At 42.6% G+C, this 13,205-nt stretch overlaps 1 protein-coding gene across 1 annotated transcript; it reads right to left on the bottom strand.

Annotated features, from left to right (window-relative positions):
- Nucleotides 1-5,387: 5,387 nt before the first annotated feature.
- ATP4B (ATPase H+/K+ transporting subunit beta) lies at nt 5,388-12,153 on the bottom strand. Its single transcript, XM_049834078.1, is given in 7 exon segments — nt 5,388-5,636; nt 5,812-5,904; nt 6,470-6,526; nt 7,712-7,911; nt 8,674-8,787; nt 10,051-10,179; nt 11,568-12,153. Coding segments are annotated over 7 exon segments (954 nt in total). The 5' UTR covers nt 11,680-12,153.
- Between the last annotated feature and the right edge of the window lie 1,052 nt (nt 12,154-13,205).

Consider the following 13,205-nt stretch of genomic DNA (forward strand, 5'->3'; position numbering starts at 1 on the left):
CCTAGCTCTGTCTGCCTGTCACTCGATTGGAGAGCTGCTGTTACCAGAGAGACATTCAAAGTAACATCAACACTGACAAGAGAAAATCGTGATGATTGATTCACAGCTTTGCTGTGATGAAGGGAGAATTTCCTCATGTGGCAGAGAATAAGGAAGAGAGACCGGTGTTAATCAAAAATCACCCATGTAACATACTTTACAAGTGCTTTTCTTTGTTCTGCTATGACCTCTTTTTTGTTAAATTTTTTGATGTTTTGAACAGGTTGAAATCCAAACTTAGGCTCAAAGATTGGATCTTCTTTTAACATGTCGCTGTGTGTGCATCATGGTACCTCGCTGTAAATAGCACAATGTTACCAGCCCAAACCTATCAGTAGGGCTGGTCAGAGCAGAATAGAAAGTTTCTGTGTTGTAGCTTATTCAGAGACAGCAAAGTTGCCCAAAGACTTTGGGCAAGGTCCATTAAAAATAAAGCAGAACATTAAGCACATACTTGACACTTACCTCTCTTAAAAGAGGCAATTTATGCTAGGTAGTGTGGATCTCTACGTTTCTGATGCTGATTTTTAATGTACCTTGAAATAGTAAGTTCTTACAGACTAAAATAATGCTAGAGTGCCATCTTCAAAGTGATGTGGGGAATTCCTGTCCAAATGTGGTCAAGATGGCCTGATAACAGCCCTGAACCTCATATTAGAAAAACTGTTGAAGGAAACAGCTAAAAGAAAATTAAAAGCCTAGAAGATTAATTATTAATGACAAAGTACAGAATAGGTCTTCTCAGGTGAATATGGGAGGAGATTGCAAATTTTTAGCTGATTAAGGAGATGATGGATATGTTTCAGCATCTTTAAGCCTTTTCTCTTTCATTGCATTTTGATTTTAAATATGTATTTTGCAGTATCAACAGATTGTATGTTAAAGGGTTATGAACTGTTTACCGCTGAATCAAAAATAGGTTTTGTGGCATTATCACTGACTGAATAGCTGCATCAAGTAAGACTACTTCTGTTTAACCTTTTCTCCAACAAACCAGAAGAAAATTTAAAAAATATCTTTAAGTGATACTGGTTAGAAAAAAAAGTAAACAATGAAAAAGACAGATTAATGTGGATTGCTTGGCAAGCAGGGCATGTCTGAAAAAATGTTATGGTTAAACTACACATCTTTTGAACAAAGAACTCAAGCTACACTTAAAGGAGGTAAGACTATATGCTGAAAATGTAGGATCCTAAAAATGATCTGTGGTGTCGAGGTGGACCAGAATTGCATATGTCTCCTATCTGGTGTTTTCAGGAGCTAGCTACTCTGATTTTGGATGTATGGGTAAAGCTAGTAATTGCTTTGGATTGGAAAAGTGATGTTACATCCAGATACGTACAGTGAGACCAATAGTAGGCAGCTGTGTACTTGTTAGCATCATAATTTAAAAAGGGTACTGGAAGAATTGGGAAAGACTCAGAAAAAAGCCCTTCCCTCAGTTACTTGATACCCAAGGTCAAGATCTTTAGTAAGAGATTTAAGGAACTCTTTCAGTTTATTTTTTTTTAAAAAAAGATAAATCACTGGTTTTATGTCAGGTCACACAAAAAGATAGCATTTTAACAGGCTCATCAGTATATGAGAGAAAAGTGGCACAAGATTTAAGGACTGGGACTTGAAATCAAAATAATTAAAATTAGTTATCTAGTTGATAAAGATGGTAATAAACCCCTGGAACATATTTTGATGCAAATGAGAGAATGATAGAATTCCCACACTGGTAACAGTAGGACTACACATAAATACACACATCAATGATGAAGGGTGTTATCCCAAGTGTCTCTCCAGAATTCAGTTCCTTCTCATCTTAGATCAAGTGAAAGAAATGTGGTGGGATCCTAAAAGGCATTTTCAGCCCAATTTCTGCTCTTAACGTAGTGAGAAGTGCCATGCGTCCATTGTTACCACTCTGGTATCAAGAAAAAAGAAATTGAAAGAGATGTGAACAGTCTTTGTCCTCAGTGAGAGTTTTTCAAATTAAATTGAGGAAAAGGACACCTGTTCTTTCATGCACATTTTTATTTTATGTTAAACAAGATAATCTTGCTTGAGCTTGAACTTCTGTATCTGAAAGAAATGAAGCTTGTGAAGGGAGGATATGTGCAAAGCATAGAATATTTTCCGCAAGCATTATCGATGCAGCTGTTACTCTACATCCAATTACTGAAAGTAGCACATGGTTAGACAGCTTTATTTGCTGCAGAATCAATCTCTGCCTGACTTTTATTACAGGTAAGAGATTAAAACCAATTATATGAAATGATGAGAGGAATTCCCAAGTGCAATAGCAATGACATCATGTGAGACCATTAAGCAAAGACTTAATTATTAATATATAGTACTTAGCAATTCTGAAAGGTAGAGGGCAAACGTTTTGAACTTGCTGTAGTCTCACAGCCATAGCAGAAAAGATCCTTTAAGCATCAAGGAGCTTGTATTTGGTGTTTTTCTGCACTCTGTTAATTTCTCTTTATCATTTTTAATAATAGGCATGAGGACTTAACACTTCAATTATTGGCTTTACCAGTCACACGAATATTCATAAGAATAGACGGGGGTGTCGAGAAGAAGATAGTTCTCAAAGCAACTGCTGTGTTTCTGTTCTCTGCGCTGAGCTTCAGGAGTCTTATTTAACATCTTTTAGGGCTAAGCCTGGAAACCAAAATTGATTGGATATAAAAAATCGTGGCGCCAATGATACTTGTTTCATGGCATGTTATTATCTTCCCTTTGCCTCTTCTCCCGGCTAACCTCTCCGTTGCACAGCCGATGGGAAGAAGGGCAGACAGCCTGGCACTGGCGGCCGCCCAGTCGTCTCCTGGTAAGGCCTGCAGCCCCCCCCCGCTGCCCCGGAGGCAGGGGCTAACTGCCTTTTCTGTCAGATGTCCGAGCTGATCAACATCTCACGAAATTCAGGAGTTTGATTTTACTTGTATTACGTTCTTAAATAGGCTGCTTCAGTTTCCTAACCAAAGACACGTGTAGCCTGACAGGTTTTTTTCCCATTTGTATTGTATGGTCTAATCAAATATCTCTAATGTTGCAACTGAATTTATATATATCTATGTATAGGTATACATCTCTATATATCTATATATGTATACATGTTCTTTCATGTGTGCGTGTATCTGCCTCAAGGAATTGGAGACTTGCAATGGGAGTGCTTAGAAGACTGATACATGAGGCCGGTTTTAAACTCAAAAACACCACCACTGAATTCATTCCTTAACAACACACTTTGTGCTAATGGTTAGTCCTTGCCTGTTATTAATCATTATTGCTATGTATATAAGACTGTTAGTCTGTAACACTTGCCTGCTAAATTAACCGTGACTATGCAGTAGCCTGGAGCTGCTGCTGTACAGCTGGCACTGACGGCCCAGGTCCTCATTAGTCTCCAGGGTGAACGTGATCAGGCTGGAGAGCTCTTCCACCAGAGGAAGCGTCTGTCTGTCTTTCCCCCATCGTTGTTGTTGTTTTATGCTTCTTGCCCCCCCCTCCCCTGGCCTAAAGCGGCATTCAGCTGCTCCTCAACTTGGTTTTGCGTTTGCCAGTCATGTCTCTTGTGTTTTGGGCAGGATGCCCTGCCTGTTTTCCTTCCCCCGTGCTTATTTTGGTCTTTATCTTGTAACTTCTGTCTCCAGAGCGCAGCTGTGCAAGCCTGTCTTTGCTGCTTTGATGGTTACGTTGCTCACTGCATGAAATGCTTGTACGTAGCGTTGGGCTGTGCCGTCGCAGTATTACAGGATACTTGCGTGCTGGTTGTTGTGCTATTTAAGTGTCCTTATATTTGGGTTCCAAGCAAGCTAATATTAACTATACCCAGATTAATACACTTAGAGCTTTCTACTTTGGCTACGCTAGCCACAGACCTTGCTCTGTATTACTATTATTTGTAACTCCAGCAAAGAAAGAGAACAATTTCAGATGGCTAAAAAGTTCAAGAGGAATCTAAATTCAGCGTGACAATCTGTGCACGTAAAGAACCAGATCTGGTGGACCTGCGTGCCCTTTTTTTGACCTCAGAACACATCGCCCTGCGGTCAACACGGGGACACTATAGTCTTCCCTTGCAGTGTATTTATCCCACCAAAAGTCTTGTTGTAAATTCGGTCTAGGCTGTCACTCTGAAGCTGTGGCTGTGCAGACGCTCAGTCCGCGGGAAGTTTGAAGTCCCACTGTAAAAACTGAAAAGTGAAAGGCTGGGGGGGGAAATATATATTCTATGAGGATGCATTTTCTTACTGTGTCTGAAATGCAGAATGCCCAGTTTTTCTAAGAAAGGCTCAAATACCATTTGTGATTTTGAAGGGGAAATACTCCCTTCCAACTGGATTCTTTCTGCAGGCTGGCTGTCTGAATGTCACTGTCGTAATGGAGATTGACCTGTCACGTCTTCCCGCTTCCTAAAATGTGCAGGTAGTGAAGGTGTAAAATGATTTCTTCTCTGAAATATCTTTTTTTTTCTGCGCAATGTTTATTCTTTGGCTGAAGCAGCTTGGAATTCATCTGACGTAAACATACTACACAGACAGAGCAATCTTGTTCTTTGTATCATATTTGGTAGAGTTGGACTTGTCAAATTCTAGACTCACTTAAAGATTCAGTGTTACTTCAGCATCTTCCAGATTATTCCAAGTAACCCAAAACTCATCACTGCAGGACAGGGCTATTCTACTGGAAAAAAAACCCAAATAAATGACAATGTCTAATAGTTAAAGGAACACAGTTCTCCTAGATGTAACTGGATGTTACAGTCTTACCAGTCGTTTTTATTAAGTTATATACATACAGAAGTTGTAAGTGGTACAATAAAATCTGTGAGCTAGGGGACAGACTTCACTTGTTTTGCAGTCATTGATTTGTCAACTAAAAAAATCTGACTGGGCTGACCAGTACGAAAAACCAGTGCATTGGGGTACAGGTAATTTTAATACGCTTCTATAATTTATACATCCTGTACAAGAGAGATTGAGAATTATATTACTTGCTAGTATGTCAAAGTATGGATTTCTTTTTCTAGCTATCTAATTATTTCTCAGTATCCAAGATTTAGTATCATACATCAATTATTATGGTTTGAAGAGTGACAGAAAATGTTGTTTTGATCCTATACTTATTTTCTTTGAAGGCACAGCTGCTCAGTTTAGAGGAAACGTGTTTTGTACAAATACTTGCATGAAGGCAGCAGCCTACCATAGCCATGGAATATTAAGCTATGTACGTCGAGATGATCCTCCTCTCCTTCACGCGCCGAGAGTGGTACCTTGATTTTTAGCTATATGGGTCATCTTTCAGTAGAAAATGTCTCTTTGCACTGTAATTTGCCTAAATTTATATGGAAATCATAGTGAGAAAATAAATACGGATGAACGTGAGAATAGGTAAGTTTGCTCTTCACACGTGTTTTTCAGAAGTGTCTCTGTTGCTGCTCAGTCTTCTATTTTCAATTTAAATTCCACTTTTCCTTCATATGGATCATGAACATTATCAAAGGTAATTCCAGCTCCGATGATTTTGCACACTATTTTAAGTTCGACATTCCTTGTAATGTTGAGAAATTTCACAGCTACCAAAGGATTGCTGTAGCTGGGCTAGGAGGGGGGGGGGGAAAAACCAACAAACTTTAATTTTACACTACCCATTTAAAAATGAAGTCTTAAAATTAGCCTTCTCCCCCGTTCTCGTAAGATTGCAGAGTTGATCCATACGTTTCATCTTACGCAAAGATAAAGAAGAAAAGTGGTACTGAAATACACGAGCACCCACCTGTGCCTTTTTCCCGTAGTAGGGGAAGTAGTGCAGGTTGAAGGTCCCGTTCACGGGGTAGTAGTCCACCTCCAGCGGGCGAGACTCGTCACCCTGTTCGTAAAGCAAGAGAGAAGGTTCATTGCCTGGGCAATCAGAAGCCAGCCCTGGGCAAGTGTTTTACAGCTGCTAACAGCTGCGTAGTGTCTGTTAAAACTCAAGTTCAGCAGTCTGTTTAGCGCCGGTCTTATTTTTATTTTTGAAATAAAAGCGTAAATCTCCCTCTGTTGCTATTGCCAAAAAAATAAAGAGGCAAGTATTGTTTCAGAGCAGTTGTGAATCGAGTGAATGGGGACCTGCTGAAACGTGCAGAGAGCCTGCAGGAGCTGCTCTGGGCAGTGAACTTCACTACTGGGAGCTGAAAGCAAACGGCAAATGCTCTTCTCTGCGGCACAGAAAAACAATTTTTCAGGTGATTTAAAATGAACGTCTTTTTTTGTTGTTCTTAGGATGTCTGCCGGTGCAAGAAATTGCACAGAACTGAGAATATTCCCAGTATTTGGCCAGAGTGAGCTGATTTCCAGAGCTGCAGAGTGATGTTTCTGGTCGCAGCTGCGCTTCACTTGCTATCAGAGCTACAGTGCCTGAAATTTTGGAGACTCGGACCTCATACACTTACCACGTATGTGCAGTCCACCCTTGGTGCAGTGCCGTTGCCAGGGAGAAACTTGATAATCTGAAATAGAAAACACACATTTGGTCATTTCAGAGATTCTTTTGAGTTAAAAATGAGCAAACGATTGAGCTTCCCAGGACGCTTAATGTGTTTCTGCGTAAGGCGCTGTCAAACAGAACATCTCGTCCTATGTACCCGGGTGAAAAACGATGCCGTGGCTGGATTTTTGGGGAGCGGAGGAGCACTGCAGGTGGGTGCGAGCCTGGCCGGGTGCAATCCCCAGCAATTCCAGCTCATTTACCCACACGTACCACTTGCTCTTTCTGATGCCCAGGCAGCCAGGGGTCTCTTAGAACAGCTAATTGCGTGACAGTAAAGGAAGAGCTGAATCTCTGTCCTTTTCTTCTTGTGCCTTGTTAGAAAACCTTGGCTTTGGCAGAAACCCTCGGGCCTGTCTGATCCTACAAAAAGAGCAGGGTCGCATCCTGTAGCTCCTCTCGTAGTTGGATCTCACACAGATTCTTGAAAATGTCTAGGGTGGAAGCCAAACCAAAAATCAAGTGGTTTTGTCTATTGGGAACTGGAGGATAATCTGAGCTCTTCACTTTCTACCAAAATTGAACTAGAAGGCTCAGAATTTTACCTGAAAACAAAAATAAAATGCTTGTGCTTTTGCCTATGTCCTAAAAAAATTAAAGGAGACATAGCAGGGTTCCCTTTTTCCTTTCCAAAAAACACGTGTTGGTGGTTTGTACTGAAAAAAAAATAAAAATCCTGCAGGTTTGAATTTTGGTTTTATAGATTCTACTAAAGATTTTCTTTGCAACCTGGAGGAATAAGGTGTGCGAATATCACCCCTCTGAAATCACTTCAGTTACTGTCACATCTTAACGCCCCAGCTGAAGGCACGGGATCGCGGTGTTGCAGAATGAAACTGGTTTACGTACTGGTTTACGCCGGACAAGCGTGCTATGGGGATGCTGCCAAAACTAAACGAAAGGCAAAGCTCTAGAGAGTGAGTTCAGAGATCGCTTTGCATTCCTGGGGGTGGTGACCAAGTCTCACAATTTCTCCGGTAACTCCGGAGGTCTCTTGGGAAAAGCACATGGATTTGTCTTCCCAGTACAAAGCAGAGATGGGAGCCCGTGCCAGCGGACGATACGGCAGCTCCCCAGCGGGGACTGGAGCTATCGGGGGGTTTCTCGGTCAATTCTTTCCTGCTCAGCACCTTGAGCTCGTACTTACCCTGTTCATTTTTATAATAAAACAGGGGGTTCCTTCTGGAAATCCAAAAGTCGGATCTGTGATGCCAGAGCAGTTTTGAAGCATATCTGAGGTAAATTTGCAGGAGAGTTTTGTTTTATTTGGGCCGTCGAAGGTGTCCTGGATGAAGTATGTGTCACTGGTGCAGTTGATGTTGAGGTGCTGAGCAGCTGGCGTATATGCTAGACGTGTGAAGGAAGAAAGAAAAATTCCCCTCTGAAGTTTTTCATGTGTAAATTATGCATCCCGTTATCAGGCTGGTTGTGTCATGGGAGTTGGGATTCAAGAGGAGTTGGGATTAGGTGGCATGAGGAAAGTTTAAATTGTTTGGGGGTTTTTTAGAATACCCAGGTAAAGCAAAAAAAAAGATCAAATTGAGTTAAGACTGGCAGTTTGTGTTGACAGCTCCATATAAATTCTTTTTCAAATATAATTTTTCTCAATATGTGTATGAGAAACACAGAAATAGGATATTAAGGCCCAAAAAGAATATAAACGTGTTAAGAGATGAACAGGCAAATGGGAGCACCTAACCTGCTTTGACTGTGCGCTCTGATCACACCGTGCAACAGCTTCACAAGACTCGCTACGGCACTTCGGTATTTGTACTCATGGACGGTATTAGATTAATTTAGGTGAGACTAATTTTGAAGACCTTTTTTCTTCCCTCTTCCTTCAAACTGTTGGCCTATTTTATTAAGGATTAAACAAAGGAAAGGCTCTGAAGCAGGGCTCTGCTTTTAATAGACATGTTTACATAATGTTTGATATATAGATTCATGAGGTGATTTGCTCATCCCTTCCAGAAGATGTGCTTTCCACTCAAAATCTGTGATTTCAGAAGGGCAAATAGAAAATGGGAGCACCGACTTAAGGTCCTCAGGCCTGACTCAGGAGACGTGACAGCACATTTCTTCAATATTACGCAGGAAACTCATTTTTACCTGTCAGGAATGTCTGAAGAGTTGTCACTAAACCTTCCCAGGTTTTGTTGTCGGATACGTTGTAGTAAATTTGTAGTCCTCTGTCCCCATAAACGTCGGGTCGTAACGTTACACCTTTGGGGGGGGAGAAAAGGGAAGGCAAAGCAGAGGAGAGGTGCCAGGCACAGATTTGTTTATCTAAATTGACAGTAGTTATTGTAAGCGTGGGAGATCCCCAGGCTTTGCTGGGGAGGATTTAAGCACGTACAGAAACCGTTTCAGCTGTGAGTTGTTCCACCTAAAGCCTCTGCTGCTGCTAAATTCTTTTCTTTTCATGTATATCCATGCTGTTATCAGAACAGCTTGCAAAATCATTCCAGCAATTGCCCTGGATTTCCCCAGGACTTGTTAACAATAACAGTTATAATAGTCACGTCAGGTTAAAGAAACCCATCGTACTGCAGCGTGAGAAACAGCTTTTGAAAAAGCCACACTTAATATTTTACAGGAATTGTTTTGCCAGCAAACACCAAACTTACTGAACATTGGGAGAGGAAGCTTCAAAATACGTCATCAGCAGACAGAATAATTTTTAGGGCTACAGCTTTGAAAAACGTCATTTTTTCCCCTCCCGTTCTTAAAACAAGCCGTTGGCAGGGTGAAGTTTTAGCAGTGTGTGCTGACGATCTCTCACTGATGATCTCCCCGGCCTCACTTCATGTCCCAAAAATCTTCATTCCTAATCCCATCTGTCTTTGTCTTATTTTTACTTGCTTGGCCACTGGCACAGCACATCCCAGCAGGGATTCCTGCTCCCCCAGGGACTTTCCAAGCCGCCGGCAAGTGTGGAAATACCCACCGCAGGCTGCTCGCCCCAGCACCCCTCCGTCTTGCCGGGCACCCCAAGACCCTCTGGCTTTTTTGGGGGGCTGGAGCAGAAACCAGGGTTTTCCCAGGGGCTAAGCCCTGCCCGTGGGGAGAGGAGGTGCCCCACAGCCCGGGGAGGGCTTCGCCACTTGCAGGGGACTGCTCATCTCAATAGCGTGATGAAATAAATGAATATATATTCATTTATATTATATTTATTATTATATTGTATTTACTATTATATTTGTTTTGTTATGTTATATATGTTCATGAATATATTAATATATATTTTAAATATATAAATATATATATATAAATGAATAAATAAATGTGGGTTGTTTTTTTTTTAAGTCGAAAAGTGCTTTCAGGCAGAGGTTAAACTTTGTAGGGAATGTTTGGGCAGAATCCACCTGATTTATTCCACGTTTGTCTCTCCTCGCACCCAGGCTCTACCGATGCCTCCCAGCCCCACACAGCCTGGGGGGGGTTAATTCCCCCCCAGGGCAGCAGCAGGCGGGACCGTGGCCGTACCTGGGGATTTCAGCTGGTCCTGGTAATCCGGCTCGTATGGATTCACCGTCCTCATTAAAGAATAGATGGAGAGCGCGAACAGCCCCGACATCACCACATAGAAAGCCAGGTAGTACAGGCTGATCCACACTGTGGAAAAAAAAAAAAGAGGTAAAAATCTCATTTTTTGAGCAAGGTGGTACAGCGATCCCTCCACGGCCAGGACCGTCCCAGCAGCCGTGGCCGTCTCCTTTCCACCCTTGGTCCCAGGGAGGTTTTCCCTGCGAAGGGACAGGTGGTTGGGATCTTCTTCTCTACACTCAAAAGAATATTCTCTGAGAAAAATTTGGCTGTAAATTTGTTCAGTTTTACAAGGATTTTCGAAGTAGTTGGTGCTTAGCTCAGATTATTTAAAGCTTAAAAGATTGTGTGGCCTCTTGAGGTAACTTCACATATCGAGACCATTTATTTACTTACTACGTGTGGACTAAGTGACACAGCCGAGGTATCTCCTCAACAAAACCAAGTTGCTCCTGGTGTTGTTTGGATGGCAGATGTCGGTATTTCGGGCGTGTTGAATTTAGACCTCACTGCCTTTTACAGCTGAACTCACCTTCAGCGAAATGTGTCATCTTCCTATTTTATGCAGGTGTTAGATGCAGAATAGTGCTGGGTTCCTGTCTGCGTGGGCATAATGTGTCTTAGATGTGGCTGGTGCCCTCCAAGCAGCCAGGGGTTATTTTTGGGGGGCCGTCAGAAACCGCTCCTTGTAATCACGGGCGCCTCGTAGCACCTTCTTCTCTCCAAACTCACATTTTGGTTTCATTTTCTGTAAAATTCTGGTTTTAAGAGTGGCCAATAAGCTACACTTGTGGGCTTCACGGTAGACAAAAAACACGTGGAAGCTTGCGGCTACGGTCTGTGGGAAGAGCAAGGACCTTCCTCGCCACGGTCAGGGCTGCCCTTCCCAGAACGTCAATCAGAAAACACATCATCCTTGTAGACAGGGGTTTGGCTATGGGCAGGGAGACTCAGCTGAAATATGCTCTAGCACGCGGTGATAAGAGAGGAGATCTACTGAGCAGACAATAATTTAGAAAGGAATTTTGGCAAAGCAAAATGTGTTTCCAGAGAATTGGACAAAACCCACCCATTGAGCAAAATTCTCCGTACGTCAGAACCCTCTTTAGTCATCAGCGTCAGAACCGCACTGTAACATCACCCTTAGCTATTAACAAGTTACCTGTTAACGTGTGAAGTTTTGTCGTTTTGAAGTATTTGCTCCAAAACCAGTTTAAAGTCTTCTTACATTTGGAGGAACTACTTGGATCAATGTTTTGATCTAATTGATTCGACTTATAGGGCCACCCTAGAAGTGGCTCACAAGCAAATATGAGAACTGGTGGCTTCAACAACTACAACACATCTGCCACCATATTATGTCGCATTCATTAGGACAACGACCCCCCCCCCGCCCCCCCCGCAAGGTTTTCAAGCATACCAGAAGAAAAAGAAGACCCTTGCATGTGAAAACCTACCCCAGTTAATTAAGGTCCTTCCCATGAAGAGCTTTGTCTCTGGATTCCAGACAAAACGACGGAAATTTTCCATCCGTTCGCTGCAGGTCTTTTTTTCATTTAAAGTTGCCATTTTCTCACAAAATTTCCCTAAACCACGTCCTCCTCAGAAACTAAGAAATTCAACCGGTGCCCAAACAGTCGCCCAAGAAAAACACTTTGGTTTTTATACCTTCTTCTCGGCTGAAGGTCACTGAGATTACTTCCTATACCAATGAAAGCCCCTGCTCACCATTATCAACCAGCAGCAGATACCGTTCTTTATAAAGGGTGTCGATAATGCTGGGGCTGAGGCTGGCAAGGAAAAGTTCGCTCCTATCAAATGCCCTTCTCCTTTCTCTTGATGCCTTAGCAGATCGGCAGAGTTACGCATTTTGCCAAGTGCCCGTAGGGCTTGCGATAGACTTGGTGCGATAGCTGTTATCAGAGCAGATAAAGCGAAGGAGAACTTGTTTCTCTCTGGGTTTGTGGGGTTTTTTTTTTCCGATTAACCTGCAAATAGTGGCTATAACTCTCCCACTACAACCTGTAGCTATCTGTTGGGATATAGCGGATGGCAGCGGGAGTGAGGGGGGGGGGACATTTGTCTTGTTGCGCGGCTGGGGAAATCAGGTTCGACGTTTTTCTGTTTTGTGCAGGAAATGTTTTTAGGTGATCTCTGATGACGCTAACTCAGCTTCAGAGTACGTACGATAAAAAGTTTTGCCATATGCCAAGGCAGAGAACATACAGGCGTCAGTTAATTACCGACGGCTCCGGCGTTTTTTGAGAAGCAGGTCCCCAACCCTGCGCTCGCTCTGCACTTGGAGCAGCTGGACCGAAAATCCTCCCCAGCAGCTCCCCGCGGATGGAAAAGCAAAAGGCGTTCAGCAAACGGCAGAGCTGATGAGTTCCCTAAACTGCCCCGCTGCAAGGGGAGCTTGGGTTTTTTAGAAAGCCCTTCCAGGCTCGCTGGTGCCCTTGTCGAAGTTGTTCGCTAACGCTCTTACTCTTTTATTGAATCCCGGTAATGTCAAACCCCCAAATTACCCCGTGAATTCAGCAGGGCCAGGGGTTCATCCCTTTTTAACTGGGTTTACTGGCATGCCCTGCCCTTCTCTCGCTTCACAGGACGTGTGGTGGGGGCAAATCTGTAAAATGGGCGCATATGTAAGGGTAGCCGAGAGACTTTGGATTATTTGGACATTGAGAGAGCTGTAACCCAGCCTGTCAGCTGGAGTAATATGGCAGGGTTATTCTGTCAGCTAAATAGTGCTGAGTTTCTGAACACAGGGGGAGATTTCTTGTGCTTTTCTGCCTCAGATCAGACAGTGTGATAGTTGAGCATAGTAGCCACCAGTTTGGGGTGATTTAACGTGTTTTCAGATGAAAAATAGGAGTCAGGCCAAGTAAAAGAAAAATAAGATTTATAGACATTTAACCAATCTGTATGCCCCCTGGAAAGGAGAGGAGGGTGAACAAAAGGGTACTTTCAGTCATTACACCATGAGCTGACTGATATTCAGGACAAATGTCTTTTGGGGTTTTTTTCTTTTTTTCTTTTTTTTTTTTTTTTTTAAGTTAAAATAAGACAAAGAGATTGGGCAGTGGCCTGAAAAC

Source organism: Accipiter gentilis, chromosome 31 (assembly GCF_929443795.1).
Source record: "Accipiter gentilis chromosome 31, bAccGen1.1, whole genome shotgun sequence".
NCBI classification, from domain to species: domain Eukaryota; kingdom Metazoa; phylum Chordata; class Aves; order Accipitriformes; family Accipitridae; genus Astur; species Astur gentilis.